The following is a 27,178-nucleotide window of genomic DNA, read 5'->3' as shown; positions in this document are numbered from 1 at the left end:
CCAAAGGGGATGCTACTAAGTACTGACCATGCAGGGTGCCCAAACTTTTGCTTCGGGCCCTTTTCCTTTTTTGTTATTTTGAAACTGTAAAAGATGGAAATAAAAAGTTTTCAAGCTTAAAATATTAAAGAAATGTGTCATCTTTAACTTTATGCCTTTTGGAAATCAGTTCATCTTTTACTCGCTTAGCTATTCACAATAACAGAAATTTTGACCAGGGGTGCCCAAACTTCTGCATGCCACTGTATCTGAAAGTATCAAACTAGAGGTTTTACAGTTGATAGAATTAGGATATGCAAACAGATCGGGTCACAAATCAAGTAGGTATCTCCATAAAGACAAATCAACAACATAATCAAGTGTTGCTTTTGAATATTGGTGGTGCAAGACAAGCATCTTTTCAGCATTAGATGTCATTCTAAATATTCTAACTATTTTAAAAACAGTGTTTTTGCTATGACTGCATCATTATAGGTTTAGATGTTAATTAGCAGAAAAACAAAAACTATGTAAGCTAACTGCAATTTTGTTGATATTTCAAATGACTTTTGCATAATTGTGGCTATATAATTCGTTTTTGTTACTTATCAACTCAATATCAGAGAGAAATACATAAAAGGTAGAAATCCCAAAAAAAAAGTGAACAGCAGAGTGACACAAAATTCTGGATGTTGAAGTATATTCACTTTCATTCAAATGTGCTGTTAATACTTACTTGTGCAAGTTCATAGTAACCAGCTGAGCATGCCAAACACAGCAAACTCTCACCCTCTTCTGTATGCTCATTTACACTTCGACCTTCATCAAGTAGTTTTCGGACTGCGTTTACATCTCCATCTGAGCATGCTTCTGCCAGGCTTCGGCTAACAAAAAAAAATTATTTTACAGAAAATCAGATTTTATTGAAGCTGTACATAGCATATCAATTTACTTCTTATTTCCAATAGATGCGTTTAAAGTCCAAATAATTTGATGCAATACATTCATATGAAATTTCATTTTTGAAAATGTAGATCCCAGAAGATTTATTGTATATTCAAATCTTAACTTTAGGAAAGAATTTCATTAGAAAATTTACCAGTTTAAAAATGTTGAGTGCAAACAGAAAAGCAACAAAGCCAGTCAGAGAGTATGGATGAGATCACAAAATGGTGTTTATTTATTCTATAGCATGTCAAACACATTGAACAATGATCTGAGGCAGGTTATAGCCTAGACTACACAGCAGCCCAATCACTTGCAAAAGCACATCAACAGTAACATTAAAAAAAACACACACAAGGGTCAAGATCTAGATCAGGGAAATGGTACACAATAATACTAAATTGATCCTATAAGGTATAATTTACAAGGTGAAGACTAAAGGATAACGATGATATTCATCTCATTCATGGAAAGGATTCCTTTAACAAAAATATCTCAGGGGTCTTTGCTTTCTAGCTTGTGCATCATGACAGTTCACTCGAAAAGTAGCATGGAGACAGTTAGGAATAGGGCAAAGGATCAAGAGCAGCTCTGCAAAGTACACTTTTAATGCATGTGGTATCAATGATAACTTCGACATGCATTTTAAAAACAACTCGAATTCAACCCCTTAACCCTTACGAACTCTAATTAATAGTGAATAAATTATATTCTGCTGTATTATTTGCTCCCAAGATTATACACAAAAGATTGAGCCATATTTCTAGAAAAGGATCTTTGCCATGTAGGGAAACCTATGTACACACACGAATAATATCTGAACTCCATTCTTTTCTGCACGATTCAATCATTTGCTGTAATTTTATCGAAAATTGATATATTTAAAAATGTCACTTAGCCTTTAAAAGCCAGGCACAGGGTCAATCCACCTCCTGCTCGGCAATGTCCTTCTAAAACGTACAACCCCCCAATAGCAAAATGAGCTCATGCCCATACTGTTACCAATCAATTCAATAACACACGTACACAAAAAATGTGTATTATAAAGTGGACCTTTCCATTTTTAACCCAAGTTCAATAATTTGTCAATAACTAATCAAAGAATTAGTTGTGAAAGTTATTTAAAAGCTAGGTATTGCAGTTGGAAAAGAAACTGTAGAAAAAGGTTATACAGGAATAAAATTTTGATTTAAAAATAAGCAGAACACAGATTAAGGAATAAAGCAAAAGGAAAAGTTGGAATTTTTTTTATTCTGAGATGCTGCACAGTAACTGTTCAATGAGCTGGTGCATCACAATTACACCCACTTGGCCAATGAACCTGCTAACCCACATCTCTTTGGAATATGGGAGTACTCAGAGGAAACAACAGTCACAGGGAGGAAGTACAAACTCCTTCCAGCCAGTGGTGGAATTGAACCATGGTTACTGTAATAGTATTATGCTAACTGCAACACTAACATGCTGCCAAATGGCTGGAATGGCCAAGCATGTTTCATAAATTTAAATTCAAATTTATTGATCCTTCAAAAGTTGGTTTAAAATGAGAAAGAATTTATGAAGATTACAATATGCTAATGGTTTTTTAATGATTCAGCACTACTGTCCAAGTTAACAATACAATTGTTTTTAAAATAATCAATTTTTTTTGGATATGTGGGTAGCATAAAGCTTAACACACATGTAAACTTAACTCTATATACACATCGATTGAAATGTGCTTTGTAAAAATCGGTCAGAGGTTCTACAAGCTATGCTACTTCACAAAATTGAAGAATCGAATAAAAAGCACATGGAGAGCACATCAAAAAAGGTGTAATAGAAAATCCCATGTCATAGAAAATACTAACATAGTAAAACTGGAAGTTATTTTCTTCTGTTAACACAAACTGCTAGAAGGAATCAGTCAATGCCTGCTTTAAAAAAAGGAACAGGAATCCAGACTCCCAAGCAGTAAAATCAGTTTTATGAAACTCTAATTTTGCATTTTAATATTACTTTGTTCAATAAATTTTCCTTCCACCTCCATCCATTTCCCACAAAATTAAAAAGGCACGTACTTGTCTGCTTGTCCTGCATTTAGAGTATTCTCTGCTCTCATCCGGGTCAAGGCAGCAGCAGCTTCATCCAACGCACAGCTAACAGAAGAAGTCAGTCTTCGGAGTACTTCGGGATCTGCGAAGGCTTTACCATCAGCAGTGGATAATTTACCAATTCCTTTTGTTTTCGTTCAGTTAGTAGGAGTGTTGCAGGCGAATAAACAAAGACACAAACACAACAGCCATACATTAAATGCAGTACATGCACACACAAGGTTAGTCTACCAAATAGTTAAACATTCATAGCAAGTTTCATACTAAACATGCAACTTAAAGAAAATGCTACAACACAAAATAACTTTACATTTTCAATTAAAACAATAGAATTTACTTTTTGGTTGTTTTTGAAGAAACAATAGTTTTTAAGACTAAATGTTTTTAGAATAAAAATAACATTTTTTCCAATCACTTCTCTATTTAAATATATTGAGATTGAGATTATCACAATGAGAAATTAGATATTTCTATCACAGATAATGGCCAAGTCCCAAAATAACAGTCCTAAACCATCAATTTCAAACAAATATACACATTACGAGTTTGACAAAAATTAAGTAAAACTGAAAAATGCAACGCAGAATTTTATTTTCAAGTTGCACAAACACTTCAAGACACACACCAGAAAAAAAATTCGCTAGATTTTGTTAAGGGATTAAACTGAACAATCAAAGAATGGATACAATAAGAAGAAAATCTGACCCATCAAGTCTGTATGTGTTTACAAAAGAGGAATACGACTCATTCCACCCCCTAGCTTCAACACATGGCCCTGAAAACTGCACAATTATCCAAAGTCCTTTCAAACACAATTGTATCATATGCCTGCATTAACCCAAGTGCATTCCAGATCCTTACAACTCACTCTTCATGCCACTTTCAGCTTCAGCTCGTGTCTTTAATATTAAGCCCACAGAAACTGTTTCTCATAAACTGGCTATCTACCTACTGCAAGACTTTAAATACATCTGTCAGGTGCCTTCATAAACACAGATTCTTCAATATCCACATTACTAAAATAACTCCAGAAATAAGGCACCTCTCTAAAGCCTTTACACCTCAGGCAATATAATAGTGACTTTTAATTCACAACAATATTAACCTTTACCGTGACCTTAACTCCAGATTTGTCAAAGTAAATCTTAATCTGAGACATGCAGACTGGTTAGTATACAACCTCAAGAAAAATACCTCCTAAAGAAAGTGTGATGTCAAGCATTTAGGATTTGCATGTTCCTGTTAAGGTAACAAGCAAAGCAAGCAGGTTTCATGAACCCGAGCTGATGACAGATGTTGAGGCTTTGCTTAAGAGGTCCCAGGAATGAAAGGGGTTAGCAGGAGAAATATCTGATGGCTCCTGTACTGGAGTTTCGAAGAATTGGGGGGCGGCGGGGGGGGGGAATAGATTTCGTTGAAACCTATCAAATATTGAAAGGTCTAAATAGAGTGGATGTTTCCTGTAGTGGGAAAGCCTAGGACCAGAGGGCGCAGCCTCAGAATAAAAGAACATACCTTTAGTAACAGCAAAGGAACAGTGAAATACTTAAAATCTGTGATAATATGGGACTTGTAAGGTTGGCATCAACATGTACCTGCTATCCTTATCCATGTGGTTGGAGAATGAAAAAAACTGAATTGCAGCAAAAATATCTCACAGGTGATGTAGTGGATAATGTAATTACTCAGGAAAAAGATTGTGATTCGTGTCCAATATGATATTGAACTTCAATAACGGAGCCATATTAATCCAAATATATTGCAGTAAAACTTCAATAATCCATTATCTGACAATTCAGAAATCCCATGGTTCAGCATCTGGCTCACCAGGTGACTTTGGTTGGTCTACCTCAAAACTCACCAGAGCTTTGGTCCTCATTAACTGATTTACTAGAAAATAATGTTATCTGGAAAAAAAGGATGAACTAATCATGTGTTGGGACATTAATAGGAGTATTCTCTGATAAGCCAGAAAATCATCTAATCTGGCACCCACATCTCAAGCATTCACGATTATTGGAGTTTGTCGTGTGGATGGCATGTGGTTTGGGGACAGAAGTTACTTTTATACGTGTAATATATATTGTATGCACATATTTTTGAATTGCGTAGACGGAAGGGATTAGTTTTGTTTGGCATTTGATTACTAATTGAATTAGATTGGCTCAACACCGTGGGCTGACAGGCCTGTTCCTGCGCCTGTTCCTCTATCTTCTAACACAAACGTGCAACTTAATCACAATTATGATAGTACTAAACCCGGCTAAGTAAGCCTTGGTTTGAAACTTGAACAATGTGCTAGCAGAGTCCAGCAGGTCAAACAGCATCAATTGGAAGCTGTGGATGAGAGAACACAGGCTTTGCTGGTGTTTCCAGTCGAAACCTTGCATCAGGGGTGAACTTTGATTGATCTAGTGGTTCTGCCTGAAACTTCCAAGCTTTTAGCATTTAAAACTCATTAGCATTAGAATAATGGAGTATGCATTACTACAGTTCATCCCCAAACACAATATGGAGTCCAGTGGACAATTTACTGGGCATTATACTGTGAATACTCCCCCTCTCCATTGATGAAGCCTAGTTTAAGATTATTATTCCCATTCATTTGAACAGGACACCCTGGCTTGGAGATCAGAAAAAAATTACAACCATCTTGTACAGGCACACAGAATTTTGTTTTCTTTAAACAATTTAGTGTAAGACATCATTGGACGGAAGTGGTAAAATGAGATCCAAAGCATTGCAACATATTACTCAAAGGAGACTTTCTGTTAATAAATCCACCAAGAAATCATTTCAACCAAATGAAGAGACAGGGAACACTAAAATTTGAATCTACTAGATGACAATGGGAATTATCACAGCTTTTAACCTGGACACATACGGATTATTGTTCAGTTTTTCCCCCATCAGCAATAAAACTCACTATTGGTCTCCAAAAAAACTACCACTCTCATGTGATCTCCAGGATCTCTGACTAGGCAATGCTCTTTAGTTCTGAGACAGCAAATCTAATAGAAAGAAGGTTTTAATTGTAACACACTAACAAAATGGTAATGAAAACAAATAAAATATCAAAATGTCATGATCAAATCTCAAAAACACACAGAATTAACAGGTTAAATTTGGCATCCATAACATTAGGTTTTTTTTTGATATAATGGTTCCACAAAAGCCTGTAACATGGGACACTTAAAACTCCTCAAAATTCCTTATTGCACTACACCATCCCCACCCCTTAGGCTCCAGAAATTGTCAGCAGTTACAATGTACATCAATTGCACATAACTTTGCTTTAGTTGTCACTACAGAATTTGTAACCCAAAAAAAAATAAAAATCCTTAATGATGGCATAAATTTCGTGATACTCAGCTATATCCAGTAGTGTGTTTTAAACAGTCCTTTCCTCGGATAAAAGTGAAATTGTAAAACTGTAATATTAGTTTTCCTTTCAGTGAGTATTTACCAGTTGACATTTAAGAAAATAATGGCACAAATACGACCCATAATTAAGAAATCTTGTATTAAGAAAAAAATCATTTTCATTATCCAATTGTCCCAAAGCACTTCAGTGTTCTATTCCCCAAGTCATTAGTGGTACCAAACCACATGAACATCCTCTCTAAGCCAATGGAGTACAACTAATGAATTCAAAACAGTCATCCAGAGCAAGATTCCCAATTTCACAGAAGACAATTCAATTCAGCTTTCAAGGAATCAAGCTGTGTAACTACACTGGCCAAGTTACTTCAGCACCACAGCACAGGCATCTAACAAGATGGAAATTTACTCACCTTTTTTCACAATACAAAACCATATACAGACAATGACCGCGTCATCTTAGATCAACAGCAGATTGATGAAGGGTGTCTTCACTGGTGCTGTCATCAAACACTTACCAATATGACCCACAGTTGGCGACACCATTACTTACACAGTTCAAATATTAGCCCATTTCCAGGTGCAAGGGTAGTATAACTGCCTGCATGACAATCTGTGACACCAAGTAGCTCTAGGAAAATTGAAATTGGAGAATTACAGGGAAAATATCCCCATCTAGCACAACAAAAAAAAAACACTGCAGTTGGTAGGGCCCTATCATCTCAATTACAGAGCTTCACATTTTCATCATCATCATCAGGTGCCATGCCCAGTTTAAGCTTTGACTGCCATTGCCCACACACTCCTGTTTCAGGTCAAGTGGATCAATTCATTAGTATTCATTTCCAATTCTCTGGCTGCTGTCTCCATCATCATTTGTCTTTGTCTTCCTCTGGCTTTCTTCCCTTCAATCTTTCACATAATTACTGCGCATTCTAACTCCTTTTTCCTAATCACATGCCCAATGAAGTTACGTTGCCTTTTCATGATCTCATACATTATTTCTCTTTTTGTGTTTGCTCTGTTCATGACATCCTCGTTAGGTATTTGTTTCGTCCATGATATTCTTTGCATCCTCCTCAAAAACCACATCTCTGCTGCTACAATTCGTTTCCTCATGTTACTAGATATTGTCCAACATTCTGAGCCATATAACATAACTGGATAAACGTAACATTTCAGCACTGAGGCAGGTTGCCATGCTTAGTATAGTATTGGTCAGTATACTCTTCATTCTCGTAAAGGTGTCTTTTGCCATCCCTATTCTTCTTTTGATGTCCAAGTCGCACCTGCCATCTGATGTCACCCAGCTTCCTAAGTAGCAAAATTTTTTACCCGTTTTATATCTTCCCCATTTATTCTCAGCCTGCAGATAGAATTCTCCTCCTTTTTGGATATCACCATACATTGTCTTTTTGCAATTGATATATAGAACTATTTTTGAACTTTCTTCAACAATTATATCAATTAAGTTTTGTAGTTCTTCCTCCGTACTTGCAATTAACACAGTGTCACCTGCATATCTGAAATTATTGATGTTTTCACGGCCAACTTTGATTCCCAAGATGTTTCTTATTTTTTGTAATATTGTTTCACTGTACACATTAAATAAATCAGGGAACACACACCCTTGTCTAACACCTCTCTTGATTTTCGTAAAATGACTCACTTCTCCATCTATTCTTACAGCGGCAGTTTGTTCCCAATACAGATTTCTGATTAGGCGGAGGTCTTTTGAATCTAGATCTAGCGTTTTCTGTAATATTTCAAATAACTTATTGTGCTTCACTTTATCAAATGCTTTTGTGTAGTCGATAAAACAAACAAATCCTTTTGCACTTGAATAGCTCGTTCTGATAGTATCCTTAACATCAATGTTGTGTTTCTTGTACCTTTGTCTTTCACAAAACATTGTTCTTTGCCTATTTCAGCTTGTATCTTACTTTTAGCTCTTGTAATCAAAATTCTTAGAAGTATCTTGGTGACATGACTCATTAAACTTATGGTCCTATGTAATTCACATTCTATTGCTCCAGCTTTCTTAGGAAGAGTGATAAATACTGATGGTTTTCATCTCTTCTGGTATTATTCTAGCCTCATAAATGTCATTGATTAAATCAGTAAGTTTTTCAATTCCATAATCTTCAAAGGCAATAATTTGTTCTATTACTAATTCATCAGGGCCTGCTGCCTTTCCTTTCTTCATCTTATTTATTGCATTATGAACTTCAGATTTTAAAATACTTGGACCTTCAATGTTTTTCTTAATTTCTGGTTTTTCGCCTCGATCGTCTTCAAACAATTCCTGAATATCCCAGTCCATCTGTTCATAATCTCATCTTTTTCCATGATAATGGTACCGTCCTTTGCTTTCAAACATCCACCTGAAGAACAGAGGAGCTTTTTACCACTGATATTCTTGATTCGTTGGATATTCTTGACTTGTTAGATTTTTAGATCAGTAATAGGGATTCTTTCTATTTGCTCACATTCCTGGTTTAACCATTCTTCATTGGCTTTTTGACATAAGCTTTTAACTTTTTTATCTAAAGACTTATATTCTATAGGATTTGGTTTCTTTCGTCTCCTTTCTTCCATTAGATTTTTTATTTCATCTGTCATCCATTTATTCTGTGCTTTTTTCCTTTTTTAGGAATCACTGACTTTGCTGATTCTACCAAGGCATCCTTCAGGGGTTAATTTCATTTCTACTTGATTGCTATCGTCTTCAACAGATTCTATTTCTAGACTTTGAAATCTATTCCTTACTTCAATTGTAAATTTCTGTCTTAAGCTTTCTTCTTTAATTAATTGCAAATAGTCAAGGGATTGTTCAGGTATTTGCTTCTTTATTTTTTTAAGTTTTACTTTTACATGACATACTTCTGGGTTATGGTCACTATTACAGTCTACACCTGGATATGTTTTGCATTGAGTCACTGAGTTTCTAAATCTTTGGTTTATAGTAATAAAGTCAATTTGATTTCTTGTGTTATCACCTGGACTTTTCCAGGTCCACAAGTGTCTTGGATGGTTTTTAAAGTAAGTATTCATAATGACCTGATTATTCATCTTGCACTATTCTACCCATTTCTCACCTCTTTCATTTCTTTCCCCTAGTCCAAATTTTCCTATGGTATTTCCATCAGCACCTTGTCCTACTTTAGCATTTAGATCTCTCATGACAATAACAATATCTTGAGATTTGCATCCATTCTTTGCTTGTTCAAGCTCTTCATAGAACTTAGCTATATCTTCATTTGTTCCACCTGTTGTTGGTGCATATACCTGTATAATTGCTAAATCAAATGGTTGTCCTCTGAATCTAACAAGGAGCATTCTTTCTGATATTGCCCAACGTCCTAAAATACTTTTTGCCATGTTTTCATCCATAAGAATTCCTATTCTATTAGTATGGGACATTCCACAAGAATAAACTAGTGTTTTATTTCTATTCTGACATGATCCAGCAGCTATCCAACGAACTTCGCTAATTCCCATGATGTTAATCTTTAGTCTTTCCATGTCATTTATCACATTATCCAATCTTCCTGCTTGATATAGGGTTCTTACATTCCAAGGGAGTAGCTTGATGACAGATGGGGATCCCTTGCTGGCCAGAATCAACCCTACTGAGCGAAACATCTTCAGAGTTGTCTTGAAGATCCTCTTGACACTGTTGTTGTGTGACACATTTTGTGAGTTTGACCATGGTTTTCTTAGCAAATTGCAACTGTGTGGTTTGCTATTGCCTACCGTTGGGCAAACTAAAGAGGTCCAAATAACTTCAGCTGCTTGAATCTGTTTTCTTTAAACCAAAATCAGAACTACATTTTAGTTCCATTCAGTGTCTCAAATAAAACAAACTCGTCCATACCCATTTATTGCGTGACCTAGACAATTGAGGCTTAGGGCTAAAAGTGGCAAGTAACATTCTCATCACACAAATGCCAGGGAGCAAAATATCCCACTTGTGCCGAACTATCATCCTGAAATTTTCAAACACATAATCACTTTCTCCCCACCAATATCCTGGGTCACCAAAGACTAAGTTAAACTACTTATGCTGCATAAAATCTGGATACAAGCATACAGCTACCTGATGTTCTATGGCAAGTAGCCATGACAAATTTGTACAGAGATAGTAAACCGTTGCAACAAAGTAGATGACTTTAATTTTCCACTATTGACTGGGACTCCCATGCTGTAAAAGGACTGGATGGGATAGAGTTTTTCCACATGTGCTCAGGAAAATTTCCTTAATCAATATATAGAGGTTCCAACTATCAAGAGTGCAATACTGGATCCCCCTAATAGGGAATGAAACAGGGCACACAACAGAAGTATGTAAAGGACCACTTTGGATCTAGTTATAATTCCAGTAGCTTTAAGATAACTAAGGAGAAGAATAAAAATGGTTCTCTTGTTGAGACAAGGTGAAAGAGAACTCCAAGGGCTTCTACAGCTATATTAAGAGCAAAAGGATAGCAAGGGACATTGGTGGTCCTCTTAAAGATCAGTGTGGTCATCTATGCATAGAGCCAGAAAAGATAGGGAGATCTTCAATTAATCATTTGCATCTGCATTTACCTGTGAAGCAGGCACGGACTCTACACTACTAAGACAAAACAGCAGTGCGGTCACGTTAAGTATCCAGATTAGAGAAGAAGAGGTGCTTACTGTCGAGGCAAATTAGGGTGGATAAATCCCCAAGGTCTGACAAGGTGATCCTCAGACCTTGTTGAAGGCTCGTACAGAATTGCAGGGGCCCTGGCACAGGTATTGAAAATGTCCTTGGCCATGTATGAGGTGCCAGAGGACTGGAAGATACCCAATGTTGTTCAAGAAAGGACCCAAGAATAAGATGGGAAATTATAAGTTGGTGACTCTGATGTCAATAGTGGGTAAATTATTGGACGGCATTCTAAGGGGACAAGTATTTGAACAGACAGGGCCTGATTAGGGATACTTAACATGGCATTGTGCATGACAGGTCATGTCTAACCAGAGATTTGAGGTGGTTAGCAGGAAAGTTGATGAAGGAAAGACAGTGGACATGGTTTACATGGACTTTTTAACAGGATGTAGTCGTCAACTGGATTGAACATCAGCTTAGTGTCCTGGGGCCCATGGACCCCTCTGTTAATAGTAATGGTCCATGGCATAAAAAAGGTTGAGAACCCCTGGTTCAGCAGAAAAAGCCAGAGAACGGGTGGTAGTTTGTTGCCTCTCTGACTGGAGGCCTGTGACTGGCAATGTGCCACAAGGATCGGTGCTGGGTGTATTGATGCTATATTAACAATTTGGATGATAATGTGCTAAACTGGATCAGCAAATTTGCAGATGACACCAAGATTGGGATATAGTGAACAGCCAGGAAGGCTATCAAAACTTGCAGGATCTAGACCAGCTTGAAAAATAGGCTGAAAATGGCAGATGGAATCTAATGCAGACGTGTGTGGTGTTGTACATTGGGAGGACAAATTAGTGTACAGCATACACAGTGAATATGGCACTGAGGAGTGCAGTAGAATGAAGGGATCTGGGAATACAGATCCATGATTCCTTGAAAGTGGCATCATAGATAGACGGGGTCGAAAAGAGAGCTTTTGGCACACTGGCCTTCATAACATTCCAATATCTGTACTCAATACTTTGAAGAAGTTGTACAAGAAGTTGATGAGGCTAAATTTGGAGTATTGTGTGCAGTTCTGGTAACCTACCTACATGAACGATATCAATAAGTTTGAAAGAGTTCAAAGAAAATTTACAAGAATGTTGCCAGGACCAAGTGCGGTCAATGAGACAAGGCAGAAATAGCAGTTTAGCATAGACTTGACTGCTCAAAGGACCAATTTTTATGTTATAGTGATCTTTGACTCCAGCTCACTTCCCAACAGCCCCCATGTCATTTCATTATTTTTGTGGCAGCAATGCTGAATAGGTTAGGACTTGATTTCCTGGTGTGTAGGAGAATGAGGTGAGATTTGATAGAGGTACATTGAGGGGTATACATAGGGTAAACATAAAAAGGCTTTTTTTCGCTGAGGTCAGATAAGACTAGATTTAGAGGTCATAGGTTATGGTGAAAGGCAAAATATTTAAGGGAAGATCTGAGGGGGAACCTCTTTACACAGAGGGTGGTGCAAGTGTGAAACAAGCTGCCAAAAGTGGTGGCTATGGGTTTGACCGTAACATTTAAGAAAAGTTTGGATAAATACATGGATGGGAGGGGTATGGAGGTCTCTGGACCAGGTGCACATTGATGAGACAAGGCAGTTTAGCACAGGCAAGACTGCTCAAAGGGTCTGTTTCTACATTATAGTGATCTTTGACTCCAGCTCACTTTTCAACAGCTCCCATGTCGTTTCATCATTTTTGAGGCAGCAATGTGATGGATATACTTCACTTGTCCAAATAACCAAAGCTCTACCAATATTCAAAGAGCTCCACATCAAATGTACTTAATTGGTATCCTTTCCACTAATCCAAAATTCATCACCTTAACTAGTAGCATACTGCTTCAAAACAGCAATACTATATGTTAACAATGCAACTTTGAGAACACCATCAAAACACAGAAACTCTAACCAATCCAAAAGGCAACGGGCCAACCTATAACTGTATTACTATCTACAAGTTATTTTCCATGTTATGAACAATCCTACCTTCCAAACACACTGGATCACAATCCTAAATCCAACTTTTCCCTACAGTATACGTAAGTATACTTTCATAAAATCTAGAAAATAACTCATCACAAGTGTATCTCATTATTCAGCAAGTGCTACAGAAGCTGCCCTTGCTAACAATAATCCCATCTGAGAATTATGAACAACTTTATCAACTGTAAGTTTCATGCACCCTCAATTCTCTGGAAGGATTAAAGGTACAGGGGACAGTGTACAGAATGTGGACTGAGAAGGAAGGAACCAACATATACATACACAAAAACAAGCTAGCTTTAACAACTCTGCACATAGTCAGCAAGAGGACTAACAAATGCAATTACTCATAATAAATACAGATGATAGCTTACAACAGACTCCATCAGATTCCATCTGAGAATGGAATTAACTGTATAGTGCAAACAAAATGTACTATGCACCATCTTGTTGAACTAGGAAATGCCATCAATTGCACACCAAACTACCAAGATTTTTTCAATGAAAATGGTACCAAGTTTCAGATTCCTGAACTAAAGTAAGTATCTTGAACTTGCTGGCTGATTTCTGCTGGTGAATCCCCAACACTACTCCGACAAGGGACTTCATGTGGATGCCAGCAAATCCCTGCAGACTTCCTACCTATAGCACATAAACAGCAAGTACATCCATTTCAATGGATGCCAGCAAATCCCTGCAGACTACTTACCTATAGCACATAAACAGCAAGTACATCCATTTCAATGGAGGAATGTATATTAAGTAGTTGGTAATATATACCTTTGAAATAACAGTTGATGTTACTGCTTTCAATTCCACAAAAGTATTTTACTTCGTAAATAGTTTAAAGGTTTGATTACAGTGTGAATGTTTACATCAGAAAAGTTGAGAAACGAGAAGCAAATGATACAAATGCCAGTGTTGACATCCAAATTTAAAAAAAACAAAAGTGGATGAGATAATATGCAGTTCCGGCAGCATCTGTGGAAAGCGAAACATTTGTGGTCAAAAACCTTTCCATCAGATTTGAGATAGGTCTAAGCCAAAGGCTACATTGTCAAGTGTGTCTTCAGCAAATTCTGGAGGGTTTTTTTTCTGTTCAGACCACTTAATTTGTGATTTACAACTTAAGACCAAACCTGAAATATACCATCTTATACTTACTATGCTGGTCAGCAGCAAGTACAAATGGCTCACCGCTGGTAATGAATTCCAGCCCAGTAACAAAAAAAATTCCTTGCAGAATATAATTCTCAAAATCAGCCTGATGACAAAATAGCAAGTGTAAAGCTGCAACAAGAGAGTCCAACAATAACCATGGCGCATTTAGCATTAATTATACTAATTTCAATTGTAGCATTTAAATGTCAATGCCAATCCTATCAGAAGAAATAAAAATAAATTGTCATTAAGCAATTAAGTATGAAATTTACTAAGAACTTGTCTTTAAAACAAATTTGGAAGGCAACACAATTGCAATATTTATGAAATAATAGCACCAGAATTGGTAATCTACAATTCAGTTTGGATTGGAACTCATTCAGCATAATTCAATTGTAAGAGATAATAATGACCTGTAAATCAATTAATTTTCTTTTACACACCATTCAAAAGGTGGAACAAAGACATGAATAAAGCTATAGTCATTAAGTTTTGAGTTAATGAGTTTCATTTTTCAAATTAAAAATAAAATTTCAATTTTTTTAAACAACATTAATTCATTAGCATTGTGAATAATGCAAAGATCAACTTTGTGAATGATGCAAAGATCAACAGAAAAATGCCCATTTCACACCTTATTTACAAAGTTAGAGGGTCAGAAATGGTAAGAGATTGTACGCCTGCTTACCAGTAAGTGGCACCATCATTGTACCACAATAGACTGCCAGTCCTGTGAAACTTGCAGATGATTTTCAATAAACTCAACTTCACACTTAACAATTTGAAACATTTATTCTTGGAGAGTAACCCTCACATTTAAACTATTACCAAAATTAATTGTGAGAGCATTGAAAGTTCATCTGTGGAGGGGAATCCAGGGTGTTCAGAATTATGTGAAGATTGACAATCAGTACTTTGCTTCAGAGAAACTTGTGCAAGACTTCATTACAATTTACTCAAGTATGTACAGGCATCTAATTAAACAATGCCATTGACCAAGTGACTGCAGGAACATCCACACAACTTGCACTAAGATATGTGCTGAAACTGCCATGGGAAAAATATACTTAATCTGTTCTTTTCTCTAACAACATGGACCCTAAATGCTAACAGCAAAAGAAACACTACAAGTAAATAAAGTTGGGGAGTCAAAAAGCCAATAAAGAAAGCTGTACTCAATGCCTCACATAAGCTTGATTCCCAACCAAGAGCCAGTGTATCCACAGAACAGCCTGTCTGTAGGACTTTATAATTAGCAATTGTAGAAAGATTCTTGGCTTCTATACAAAAAAAAACACTCTGGTTTTATCACAATTATCATGTAATGCAATTAAGTCACAAAATACTAGGTATCATTAAAAGGGAAACACCATCATATTCAAAAGAAAGTTCTACAACCAAACGAGGATCAGGGTCTGGCAAATAAAAAGTTACTCAAAGATGTAAAAAGCATGGGAGATCCACCAAAACTGTCAGCAATATCCCATGCATGAATTCTTCAGCACTATAAAGATCAGCCTTCTGAGAGTCCACAACACAGGAAAACTAAATCGGCAGACACCTGTCTTAGACACAAAATCCTTGCATTTCTCACACTATTTATCCAGTGAACCCAATCATGAAGAGAATGAAAAACCTATTCAATCACCATCTACAAAAGCCTCTGAATCTGACATAATCCTTGAAACTCTACAACACATGACATCTGCATTTTTGGCACATTTTCACGACCACATCCCCTTCACTTGGAGAGGAATATTGCCAGAGAATCTCAGACATTATAATCACTATCAGCTTCAAGAAAGGAAACAACCCCAATAATTACTCTCAGATGCTGCCACAGAGAAAGGCCCTCCTTTAAAACTTCCTCCCTAGTGCCAAAAATCTCTTATCAGAGATGCAACGTGGCTTCTCCCCATTATGAATGGCAAGACCTTCTCTACATGACAAATCCAAGAAAAACTTGCAAGGCAGCACCAACCACTGTGCGAAGCACGTTACAATCCAACAAAACATTGAGGGGATTACAAAGTATATTTCTAAAACACATCTGTTAAGCAATAAATGCAATTCAATAATTCTAACCAAAAGTTCCATCACAGACCTAACATCCAAGTGCAAGACTGTGCCATTCCAGGAATCTTTTCAAATGAAAGGTAATCTATTGTGCCAACAGGGAGGAGTTTAAACATTGTCAGCTCTGCTCAAGAGCCAAGTGCATTCTAGTCTTAATTATTGAATTACAGGAAAAAACAACAACACTTGTGTATACGCACACTCAGGGCCAATGCCAAATAATACATATGCCACTAATGCACACAAATGAATGGATTTTATATAAAAAGGAAGTATCTCTAGTATGCCTAAAGATCCTCTGCCAATCTGCTCTAGTTGTTTAAAGCTCACTTGATAATCAGTATCTTCAGTGAGATTCTGGAAAGAATGAATCACTTTTGATATCTTAAGATGCCAGGAAGCCATCAGCCAACTAACAGCCCAAGTAGTAATGATCTCTGCTCTTATGTGTTCCCAAAACAACAGCCTGCAATCAGTACCTTAAAACACATAGTCACCACTTGCAAAGATTGGCAAACCATGGTCACAATACTCCCAGCATTCTGATTGTTTAACATGTTCAAACAGCTTCAATGGGCACATTATTAACTCCTAACACCAGACTCAAAACTGCACAGTAAAATAAATCCAGGAGGAAAGAAAATACTGAAGGTCACCTTCTCATAATAAATTGAAACATCATTCTTGATATATGGGATTCCCTGGACTATCACCCAAAATGGAAGAGCACCAACCTGGAAGACGCCAAAAACCTTGATTCACATAGAAAACAAAAAGACATAATAAATGAACCCTTTACAGGCTGGTTGGAATTGTATATTGAAATATTCGAAGGATGGGCTCTTGGCCCTCAATTTACTATTTCCATTAATTGTGGGAAGAGATCATGCAAAGCTTACTAGATTGCCAAAATATGTAGGAAGACAGTGCACTGAGGACATTCTGATTCTACAAAAGAAGATAACTAGAGAGGGAGAAAAGCTGGCAAATGGAATTTAATGTGAGATAGTGCAAAGTCGTGCACTTTGGCAAGGGAAAACAAGAGAATGGATTAACAAAATGGAGAGAGACTGGAAATTAGAGTGGTTCAAAATGAACTAGATATTCTAGTGCACGAATTATAAAATGTTAGCCAGTCCAACTAATATTTAAGGTCCTAATTACTCTCCTTGGAGTTTAAAAAGAATGAAGGGTGACCTTGCCTAAAAAGAATACTAAACGGAGACAGACCCTTCCACCCGAGTGATCCGGGCCCACGAAGACGGCCCATCCAAGCTAGTTTCAAATCCCTAGCATTTAAACCAAAGCCCTCTAAACCTTGGCAATCCATGTACCTGTCCAACTGTCTTTTAAAAGTTGTTACTGCACATGCCTCAACTACTTCCTTGGCAGCTCATTCCACACACAGCAACGTTTGTGTAAAAAAAATTTACCCCTCAAAAGATCACCTCTTAATTTCCTACAAACCTCTTAGTTTCTGCATGTCCCTACAAAGGATTACAAGGACTGCTGAGAGGATCATCAGGATCTCTCTTCCATCCATTAGAGATATTCATCAGGAGTGCTACGAACACAGGCCATTAGCATTGTCAGCGATCCCTCACACCTGTCCAACAATCTCTTTAACCCCCTACCATCAGGTAGGAGCTACTGTAGCATTAGTACAGGAACTGTTAGGATGGGAAACAGCTTCTTCCCCCAGGCTGTAAAACTACTTAACACCCTGCCACCACCCAGCTCTCATCACCTATGAAGTACCAGTAGCTTTTTCATTTGTAGCAAATAGGCAACTTATTTTTCATTAATTTATTTGTGGCAATATTACATTATGTATGCCTGTTAAACGTGCTGTGTTGTGCACCTTGGTTCAGAGGAATATTGTCTCATTTAGCTGTAAACAAGTGTACAGATAAATGACAATAAACTTGAATTATGTGCTAAGTAATCCAAACCTACCCTATAGCCTGTCCAAATCCCTCAAGTCCTGGCAGCATCACTGTAAATCTTTTCAGTACTCTTTCTAATTTAAAAATATCTTTCCTATAGCAGAGTACCAGAGCTGAACACATGACTCTATGTGGGGCCTTACCAGCATCCTTATAGCAACACCAATGCCCAGACTTATGAAGGCCAGCATGCCAAAAGCCATCTTCACCGCCCTGTCTGTGGCTCCACTTCCAGGGAATCACAGACCTCTGTTGCCCAGTGGCCTGTTGTTCACTGTGAAAGTCCTACCTTGATCTGACTTTCCAAATTGCAACACCTCACACTTATTCAAATTAAACTACTTATGATTCCTCAGATCTGATATTCAGCTTACAAAGATCCTCCTATAATTTTTAATTATCTTCTTCATTGTCCACTATACCAGCTACTTTAGTCTCATCTGCAAACTTACTAACCATGTGTACATTTATTGACACAAATGCACACAATGGGGCCAGCACTGCTGAGACACACCATTAATCACAGGCATTCAGTCTGCAGAACACTTTCCACCATCATCCTAGGAGAGATTGACAGCACAGATGTTGAGATGTTTTCTCAAAGAGTCACAAGCATAGGGACATAGATACAAAATAAAGAACCAGTCATTTAAAGCTGAGCTGAGTAGAAATTTCTCCTCTGTATCCAAGATAGAAGCCAGATATTAGATAGATAAATATTTGACACATCAAAGATCTGAAGACTATCAGAAACTGACTGAGAAGAGAGACCATAGCCAAAATAAATCAGTCAGAATCGCTTCGAACAGCAAGGCAGACTTGAGGGGTCTGCTAGTCTACTCATACCATTTTTTTTGTGTTCTCAATTCCCTAGGACAGAAGCAGGGACAGCCAAATGCAAATACTGATGCACTATAACCAATCTACCCAATTTATCAAGCAGCACACTCCCCGCTGAGTCAGTGTGCTTGGATCCCATAAAAAATGCTTCAGACATCTGAGAAAACATGAACTGTATTGGAAGTCACCCCTGACCAGCAAGGAATTACCCAAGGAAGAGGACAGATAATTTTATGCAACAAACTTGAAGTATATCATGAAGATAAATTAAGATTGATTTATTTGAAGAATTTTCAAATATATCCCCCAAATTTTAGTATTTGGAGAACAGTGTGAAAGCAGAAGGAGCAACCAAGTGAAGAAAGCTGGAGTTTGTAGTTAAATTAATTAAAATCATCATAATGCTGTTTGGGACCAAAAATGGTAGTTTGGAAACTCTCAGCTACATCTTAAGTAGGTCATCTATAACTACAGCAAATTCAGAATTTATCATTCAGAATGAATAGCTTAAAAGCTTACTGAAAAATAACTAAGATTTCAATTGTAAAATTGGCAATTCTCATCCATAGCAAACAACTAAATATAGTTTTGGCCAACTATCTCACTATTCTATTCAACCCATCCTTGAAGACCAACACAATAGGGGAATGGGGCAAAAGAACATCTGTACTTCCAACACTCCAGTATTTAAGTAGCCTGTTTCACCTAAATCTATTCTTCATTGCATTCTGATTACAAGGCAAAATGAAGCCAATTAAATTTGTACTATAGGTTTGGGACAAGTTGGTATACAATTACTACTAAAGTGTGCATAGCGGGAAAATCAGGTGGATCATTAAAATGTTCTTTTCTCAAAGAAATAAATTCTACATTTCTAAATTGATCACTGGGGAAGTTCTCATGAAACAAATGCTTAAAATTGCACTGCTACAACAGGCCAGAAGTAGTAAGAACTGTTCAAATGTTGAGTACCCTTCAAAGTTCTAAAGTCATGCACAAACTAAATTTATCTGCCTGCAATCAAAATGCTATTCTCAGGGTGGCACTGCAACTACTGAAATAATATTCCATTTAGATAGTTATAACCTTTTACATCAGGCCTGACCAGCTTCATTTCATCTTGGCTGAAATAAAACTAATATTTTAAGACATATTAATGCATCCAAAATCGACAAGCAAAAAAAAAGCAATTACTGAGAATTAAAATACAAACAGAAAACACTGCAAATACTCAGGTGAAACAGCAGAACCTTTGAAAAGACAATCAGAGTTCATCTTTCAAGTCAATGGCTATTATTCCTGTTTCTCTCCCCTTTGATACTGAATATTTCCAGCAATTTCTCTTTTATGGCAAGTCATAAGCACTTGAGTACTTTTGAGATGTGCCTGAATTATCTCCATTTAAATAGCAATGGGTAGTGCTTGAAGCACTTATATTTACTGTACAAAAAGAAACTAAATACATCAAATCAGAAATAAACTATTTGTTCAGTAATGAGAAAATATGAATTAATTTTCTAAAAATTAATACCCAAATCCAAAAGGAACCAACTTATTCCAACTATTACCACACTAGGGTGAAAAGAACAACATAACCTACAGTAAGGAAAACTTCTAAAAAATGGAAATTTTAAAACAATGCCAAACATTTAATTCAGAACAAAAAAAATGATTAATAAGTTGAGGTTAAATTGTAGACATTTGCATTCATTTTATTGTTTTACAAACATGCTTTAACCATCATGTATTTAAATAAGTTGAACATAATGACATTTAAGAGACATATTTTGTCCCCAACCTATCATCCCTCAAATTTCAACACTTACACCTCAAGGGGCAATTACATCCCACGATGCTTTGTACTACAATGCTGCCTAACAAGTGAGAGTTTAAACCCAATTATCTGATGAAAACTTTACTGAGTGTTGAAAAGTTAATCTCATTTAAAATCATTTAGCCAAAACATGCGACATAATAAAACCTCAGGCTCCGATGACAGGCGTTTATTTTCCTCTAAAAGCATGGTCATAAGGTAATTTCATCAAGCAGACAGATCATCTTGCTTGCTGTTCAACTAAAATAAAGTAACATGCATTTTTATATCAAGTCAAACGCTTCCAAACATTATGGTACACCAAAACAGTGTGTATTATGCAGTGTTATAGAACTGCCTCAATATTATCTCAAATTATTTTTCCATAAAGTCAAAAGATTCTGCCACTAACCAGATACATATAATAAGAGAAAACATGAAAAATATGACAAGGGAATTTATTTCCATATTAAAACGATGACAAAAAGGATGTTGCCTCAAACTTGAACACAGCTTGGCTATAAAGCACATGCTACCCGTTACTCAGTGCTTGAATTTAAATACTGTATTTTGCATACTGTTTTGAATGCCATAAAACATGCAATAAAAACAAATGCACTGGGTCAAAAAAAACTAAATATCACCATCTTCACACAAACAGCAAACACAAAAATCAAGGCAATGGGCAAACAGACCATAAATGTACACATACCATATATCTCTTCCCATTCTGAATCTTCAGGAGGAGAGGAAAAAGAAAAAAATAAGTAGAATGACTTCATATGTATAAAACCTGAATTCCTTCCTTCAGAAAATGTGTTGTGCAAATGGAAATACAAGGCAGGAATCAGGTTCACGCCTTTCAGAAACTCAAATATTACACTTGTACTAATGGGGCATTCATCTGAAGACCAATATTTACCCTCCCTTCCCACCCCTTCTTCCAATTATGAGGTGTGATTTGTGGACAGTACAGTTATGTGCTATCTGTCAACTTTAAAGATTTTTTGGGCTCCAGGCCTCGGATTACATTTTGATACCATCATTAAATAAATGTTCCAAATGAACTATATAATGACAGAATAAAATCAACCTCCAACTAACAACTAAATTTCTTCAAGATTATAGTTCATATTTTTAGCCAAATGAGGTTTTTCCCCTCAATACCAACAATTGCATCTTTTGACCAGTTCAAAGATTTTAAAAATACAAAAGATTTTACCAATTTGAAAAAGGTTACAGTAGTTTTGACTAATTAGCAGCAATAAAAAGGGAAAGACTCCTAAGATTAAATCAACTTATGACTGATTTAAGTACATTAATCACATCATCATCTACAAAACAAAACGTAATTATAAGTAATGACTATATGAAATGACATTTTCCAGGCAGAGCTGTGCATATGAGGAACTCAGAATTAAGTTAGAAATTAAGTTTTTTTTAAAATTCAATGAAATAAAATCTCACGTCCCATATTTTTTCAACATTATACAAAGAGGCATTGGTTTTCCAGCAGACATGCATCTCACAGCAAATGGCATAAGAAACGTAAACTGGCATTATAAATACCAAGCATACCCTTCTTTGCAGAATCCAAATAACCTCCTCCACAAAAATCACCCAGAATATACTCTGCCACTCACTATTACTTTTTTTTAAATTCAGATTTATGGAATCCAGTGGATCACAGACAATGAAAACCAATTCCTCATTTTTACACACACACACACCAACACACACGTAAGGGATGCACAAGGTTTCCTACTTGAAATTCTGTAAATATTTAATGATAAAAAAAACATCAAATTTTGTGTACATGTCAGAAAGAGAAAGACCACCTAACTCAAATAAGAAATAAGATGGGACTAAGATTTTCCAAAGTTTACTAAAATCAGTTCTTACAAAAATATTTGTTTATAATTATGGATTCATTAACATAGAAGACCAGCAATTTAGTAAAATGTGCAACCACATAAGACTTTTTTTTGTAGTCATAAATATTTTATCCATTCCCCTGATGTTAATTGTATATTCTTGAATTTAGTAAGATTCATTAATTTTGAAACTACCTCCAATTCCCTAATATGATAGACTGCTAATTTCTTTCTAGTTAGGTCTTCATTTTCTGTAAAGGCTATTACCACTTGTCAAAAGGGAAGATCACCAGCCAGTGGCTTCCTCCACATGGGCCCCATGAGATGTACATTTTCGACATGGCTACAAAACGTTATGTGCAAAGCATATACAGTAATTCTTCCCAGGGAGAAAAATCTCGAGAAATAAAAATCTAAATTTTAAAAAAACTGATTGGGAGAAAAATTGTCTAGCAGCTGTACTTCATTTCAAAATAGACGCTCACTTTAATCAAAACAAACAAAAATGCAAAGAAGAAGTATCAAAGTTTATATGTTCATCACAGCTTGGTAACACCAATGCCAAAAACATGTTAGAGAATGAACATCAAGATATTTTTGTCAGGGTAGCATTTTCAAATAGGTATGAAGCCAACTTTCACATCTTTAACCAAATTTGGCTGAACCACAAACAAAATACAGGGCTGCATTGTCTCTGAAAGGCTCCCAAAACTTAAGCATCAGCTATAAGAGCTTTGACAAGCTGCTTAAAAATTGATAACTACAACTCAGCTTTTGATCATTCCTATTATTATTTTGCCTGGTTCAATGTCCTTTTCACTCATGCCTCTTGGCATTTTAATACATGAAAAGGACAGAAATAATGCTAACCCTCTTGCCTCATTATCAAAAAATATTTTAAACAAATGCATTTATTTTATCAATACTGATCTAATTTTGCTTGTAAAAAAAATCCAACAGTCATTGCCTTCTCATTTTCTTTTCTTTTAACATGATCACAAGTTTTCTTTTAAACTCAACAAGATTTCCAATCCAGTAGCTAACTTTCAATCCACTGAATGCATCTTAAAACTCAACAATTTCACCAACAAATAATTTCAGGTCAGTTAGGCATCAGTTACAAATTCTCTTACCTCTTCAAAAAACCTCTAAATACTCCTGTCTCTTTTAACCACTAGAATCAAGATAAGTTGTATGGAGCAGGATGCCAAAGACCAAGGAAACAGAAGTAAGCTGTATTATTGCATGTCAACTGGAAGCAACAACTCTGAGCTAATGGCTGACTTTTTATTTGAAATGATTATGAAAATCTGTCATACTTACAAGGCAGTACAACATGTTGAATTTACAGAGTATCAACTGTATTCTTGTTAACATGAATTCAACATACGAATCATAGCTACCATCACTTATTGTATCACTGAATAAGAAAGCACACATGGTTACTATTGTGCCAACTATAGCTGTCAGATCTATTTTACTTCCCATTCCACAGCCTGTTTTTCCCACTGCGTACAGATGACTTATTTTAAGGATTCCAAAGATTATGAAAGACATCATAAAAATACTGGTTTTAATCGTCTCAATATCCATCTTAATAATTCATTCTGCTTAAGTAAAAATGTTGAACTTGTCCTAACTTCTTGTTTTCATCAAACGACCTTGAATGCATGCCTGATTATGAATTCACATTTGATGAAAATGACTGGCTTATCCCAAACACAAACAGGAGTAAATCTGCAGATGATGGAAATCCAAGCAACACACACACACACACACACACACACACACACAATACTGGAGGAACTCAGCAGGCCAGGCAGCACCTACGGAGAAAAGCACAGTTGACGTTTCAGGCCGAAAGCTTTTGGCAGGACTTGAGAAAAAAAGCTGAATAGATTTGAAAGGTGGGGGGAGGAGGAGGGAGGGAGCAGAGGAACTTAATTGGTGAAGGAGACAGAAGGCCATGTAAGTAAGAAAAAAATGGGGAGGGAAGGAGCACCAGAGGGAGGCAATGGGTGGGCAAGGAGATAACATGAAAGGGGGAAAAGGGGATGGGAAATGGTGAGGGGGGGTTGAGGTATTACTGGAAGTTTGAGAAATCAATGTTCATGCCATCAGCTGGGAGGCTACCCAAACGGAATACAAGGCATTGTTCCTCCAACCTAAGTATGGCCTTATCACAACAGTGGAGGCGGCCATGGATGGACATACCAGAATGGGACTGGGAAGTGGAATTAAAATGGGTAGCTACTGGGAGATCCCACTTGTTCAGACGGACGAAGCGTAGATGCTCAGCGAAACAGTCTCCCAATCTACATCGAGTCTCACCATATACAGGAGGCCACACTGGGAGCACCAAACATAGTGAATGACCCCAACAGGCTCACAGGTGAAATGTTGCCTCACCTGGAAGGACTATTTGGGGCCCTGAATGGTAGTGAGGGAGGTGGTGTTGGGGCAGGTGTAGCACTTGCTCTGCTTGCAAGGGTAAGTACCAGGAGAGAGATCAGTGGGAGGGATGAATGAACAAGGGGATCACAGAAAGTGGGGAGGGGGAGTGAAAGATGTGTTGGATGGTGGGATCCAGTTGGAGGTGGCAGAAGTTTTGGAGAATCACATGCTGGACATGGAGGCTAGTGGGGTGGTAAGTGATGGCAAGATGAACCCTATCCCTGGTGGGGTGGCAGGGAGGATGGGGTAAGAGCAGACGTGCATGAAATGGAAGAGATACTGTTGAGGGCAGCATTGATGGTGGATGAAGGGAAGCCCCTTTCTTTGAAAAACATAGAAACATAGAAAATAGGTGCAGGAGTAGGCCATTTGGCCCTTTGAGCCTGCATCGCCATTCAGTATGATCATGGCTGATCATCCAACTCAGAACCCTGTACCTGCCTTCTCTCCATACCCCCAATCCCTTTAGCCACAAGGGCCATATCTAATTCCCTCTTAAATATAGCCAATGAACTGGCCTCAACTGTTTCCTGTGGCAGAGAATTCCACAGATTCTCCACTCTCTGTGTGAAGAAGTTTTTCCTCATCTCGGTCCTAAAAGGCTTCCCCTTTATCCTCAAACTGTGACCCCTCGTTCTGGACTTCCCCAACATTGGAAACAATCTTCCTGCATCTAGCCTGTCCAATCTCTTTAGGATTTTATACGTTTCAATAAGATCCCTCCTCAATCTTCTAAATTCCAACGAGTATAAGCCTAGCCGATCCAGTCTTTCATCATATGAAAGCCCTGCCATCCCAGGAATCAATCTGGTGAACCTTTTTGTACTCCCTCTATGGGAAGAATGTCTTTCCTCAGATTAGGGGACCAAAACTGCACACAAAAAGGAGGACATTTCCTTCATTCTAGAATGAAAAACTTCATCCTGAGAGCAGATGCGGTGAAGACAGAGGAATTGAGAGAAGGGGATGCTGTTTTTACTAGTAGCAGTGTAGGATGAGGTATAGTCCAGGTAGCTGTGAAAGTCCATTGGTTTATAATAGACATCGGTGGATAAACTGTCTCCGGAGATAGAGACAGTTACATTGAGAAAGGGAAGTGTCAGAAATGGACCAGGTGAATTTGAGGGCCGGGTGGAAGATAGAGGCAAAATGGATGAAGTTGATGAGTTCAGCACGGGTACAGGAAGCAGCACCAATGCAGTTGTCCATGTAGCGTAGGAAAAGTGTGGGGTAGTCACCAGTGTAGGCTTGGAACACAGACTGTTCTACATAGCCAACAAACAGGCAAGCATAGCCAAGACCCATGCGAGTGCCCATGGCTACCCCCTTTTGTTTGAAGGAAGTGGGAGGAGCCAAAGGAGAAATTATTGAGAGTGAGGCCCAGTTCCACTGGATGGAGGAGAGTGGTGGTGGAGGGGAACTGGTTGGGTCTGGTGCCCAGAAAGAAATGCAGAGCTTTGTGGCCTTCCTGGTGGGGGATGGAGGTGTATTGAGACTGGACATCCATAGTAAAAATATGATGGGAGCCAGGGAACCTGAAATCCTTGAAAAGATCAAGAGCACATGAAGTGTCACGGATACAGGGAGGAAGGGACTGAACTGGGGGGATAAACAGAGTCAAGGTATACAGATATGAGTTTAGCGGGGCAGGAACAAGCTGAAACAATGGGTCAACTTGGACAAGCAGGTTTGTGAATTTTGGGTCGGAGGTAGAAACAGGAGGTACAGGGTGCAAGAACTATGAGGTTGGTGACGGTGGATGGGAGATTTCCAGAGTCAATAAGGTTGGTAACATTATGGGAGACGGTGGCCTGGTGTTCCTTAGTGGGGTCCTGTTCAAGGAGCAAGTGTCCCAAAACCTTTTTTTTATAAGAAGTCTCAATAGTTTACTCTATATCTTTTAAAATGCAATTTTAAAAAGCATCAGCCATCACCTTCAATGAAGACGATA

At 37.4% G+C, this 27,178-nt stretch overlaps 1 protein-coding gene across 8 annotated transcripts in view; it reads right to left on the bottom strand.

The window, feature by feature from the left end:
• The window catches only part of ankhd1 (ankyrin repeat and KH domain containing 1), a 149,363-nt gene that overhangs the window by 73,938 nt on the left and 48,247 nt on the right, over window positions 1-27,178 (bottom strand). For all 8 annotated transcript variants that reach the window (XM_072263815.1, XM_072263817.1, XM_072263814.1 and 5 more), the window contains 2 exons: window positions 2,985-3,141; window positions 716-863 (listed from right to left, as the gene is read on the bottom strand). In XM_072263815.1, the coding sequence (XP_072119916.1) occupies window positions 716-863; window positions 2,985-3,141 (305 nt within the window). The remainder of the gene's footprint in view (window positions 1-715; window positions 864-2,984; window positions 3,142-27,178) is intronic.

This window comes from Mobula birostris, chromosome 7 (assembly GCF_030028105.1).
Source record: "Mobula birostris isolate sMobBir1 chromosome 7, sMobBir1.hap1, whole genome shotgun sequence".
Taxonomy (NCBI): domain Eukaryota; kingdom Metazoa; phylum Chordata; class Chondrichthyes; order Myliobatiformes; family Myliobatidae; genus Mobula; species Mobula birostris.
This window is presented reverse-complemented; position numbering and strand designations above follow the sequence as displayed.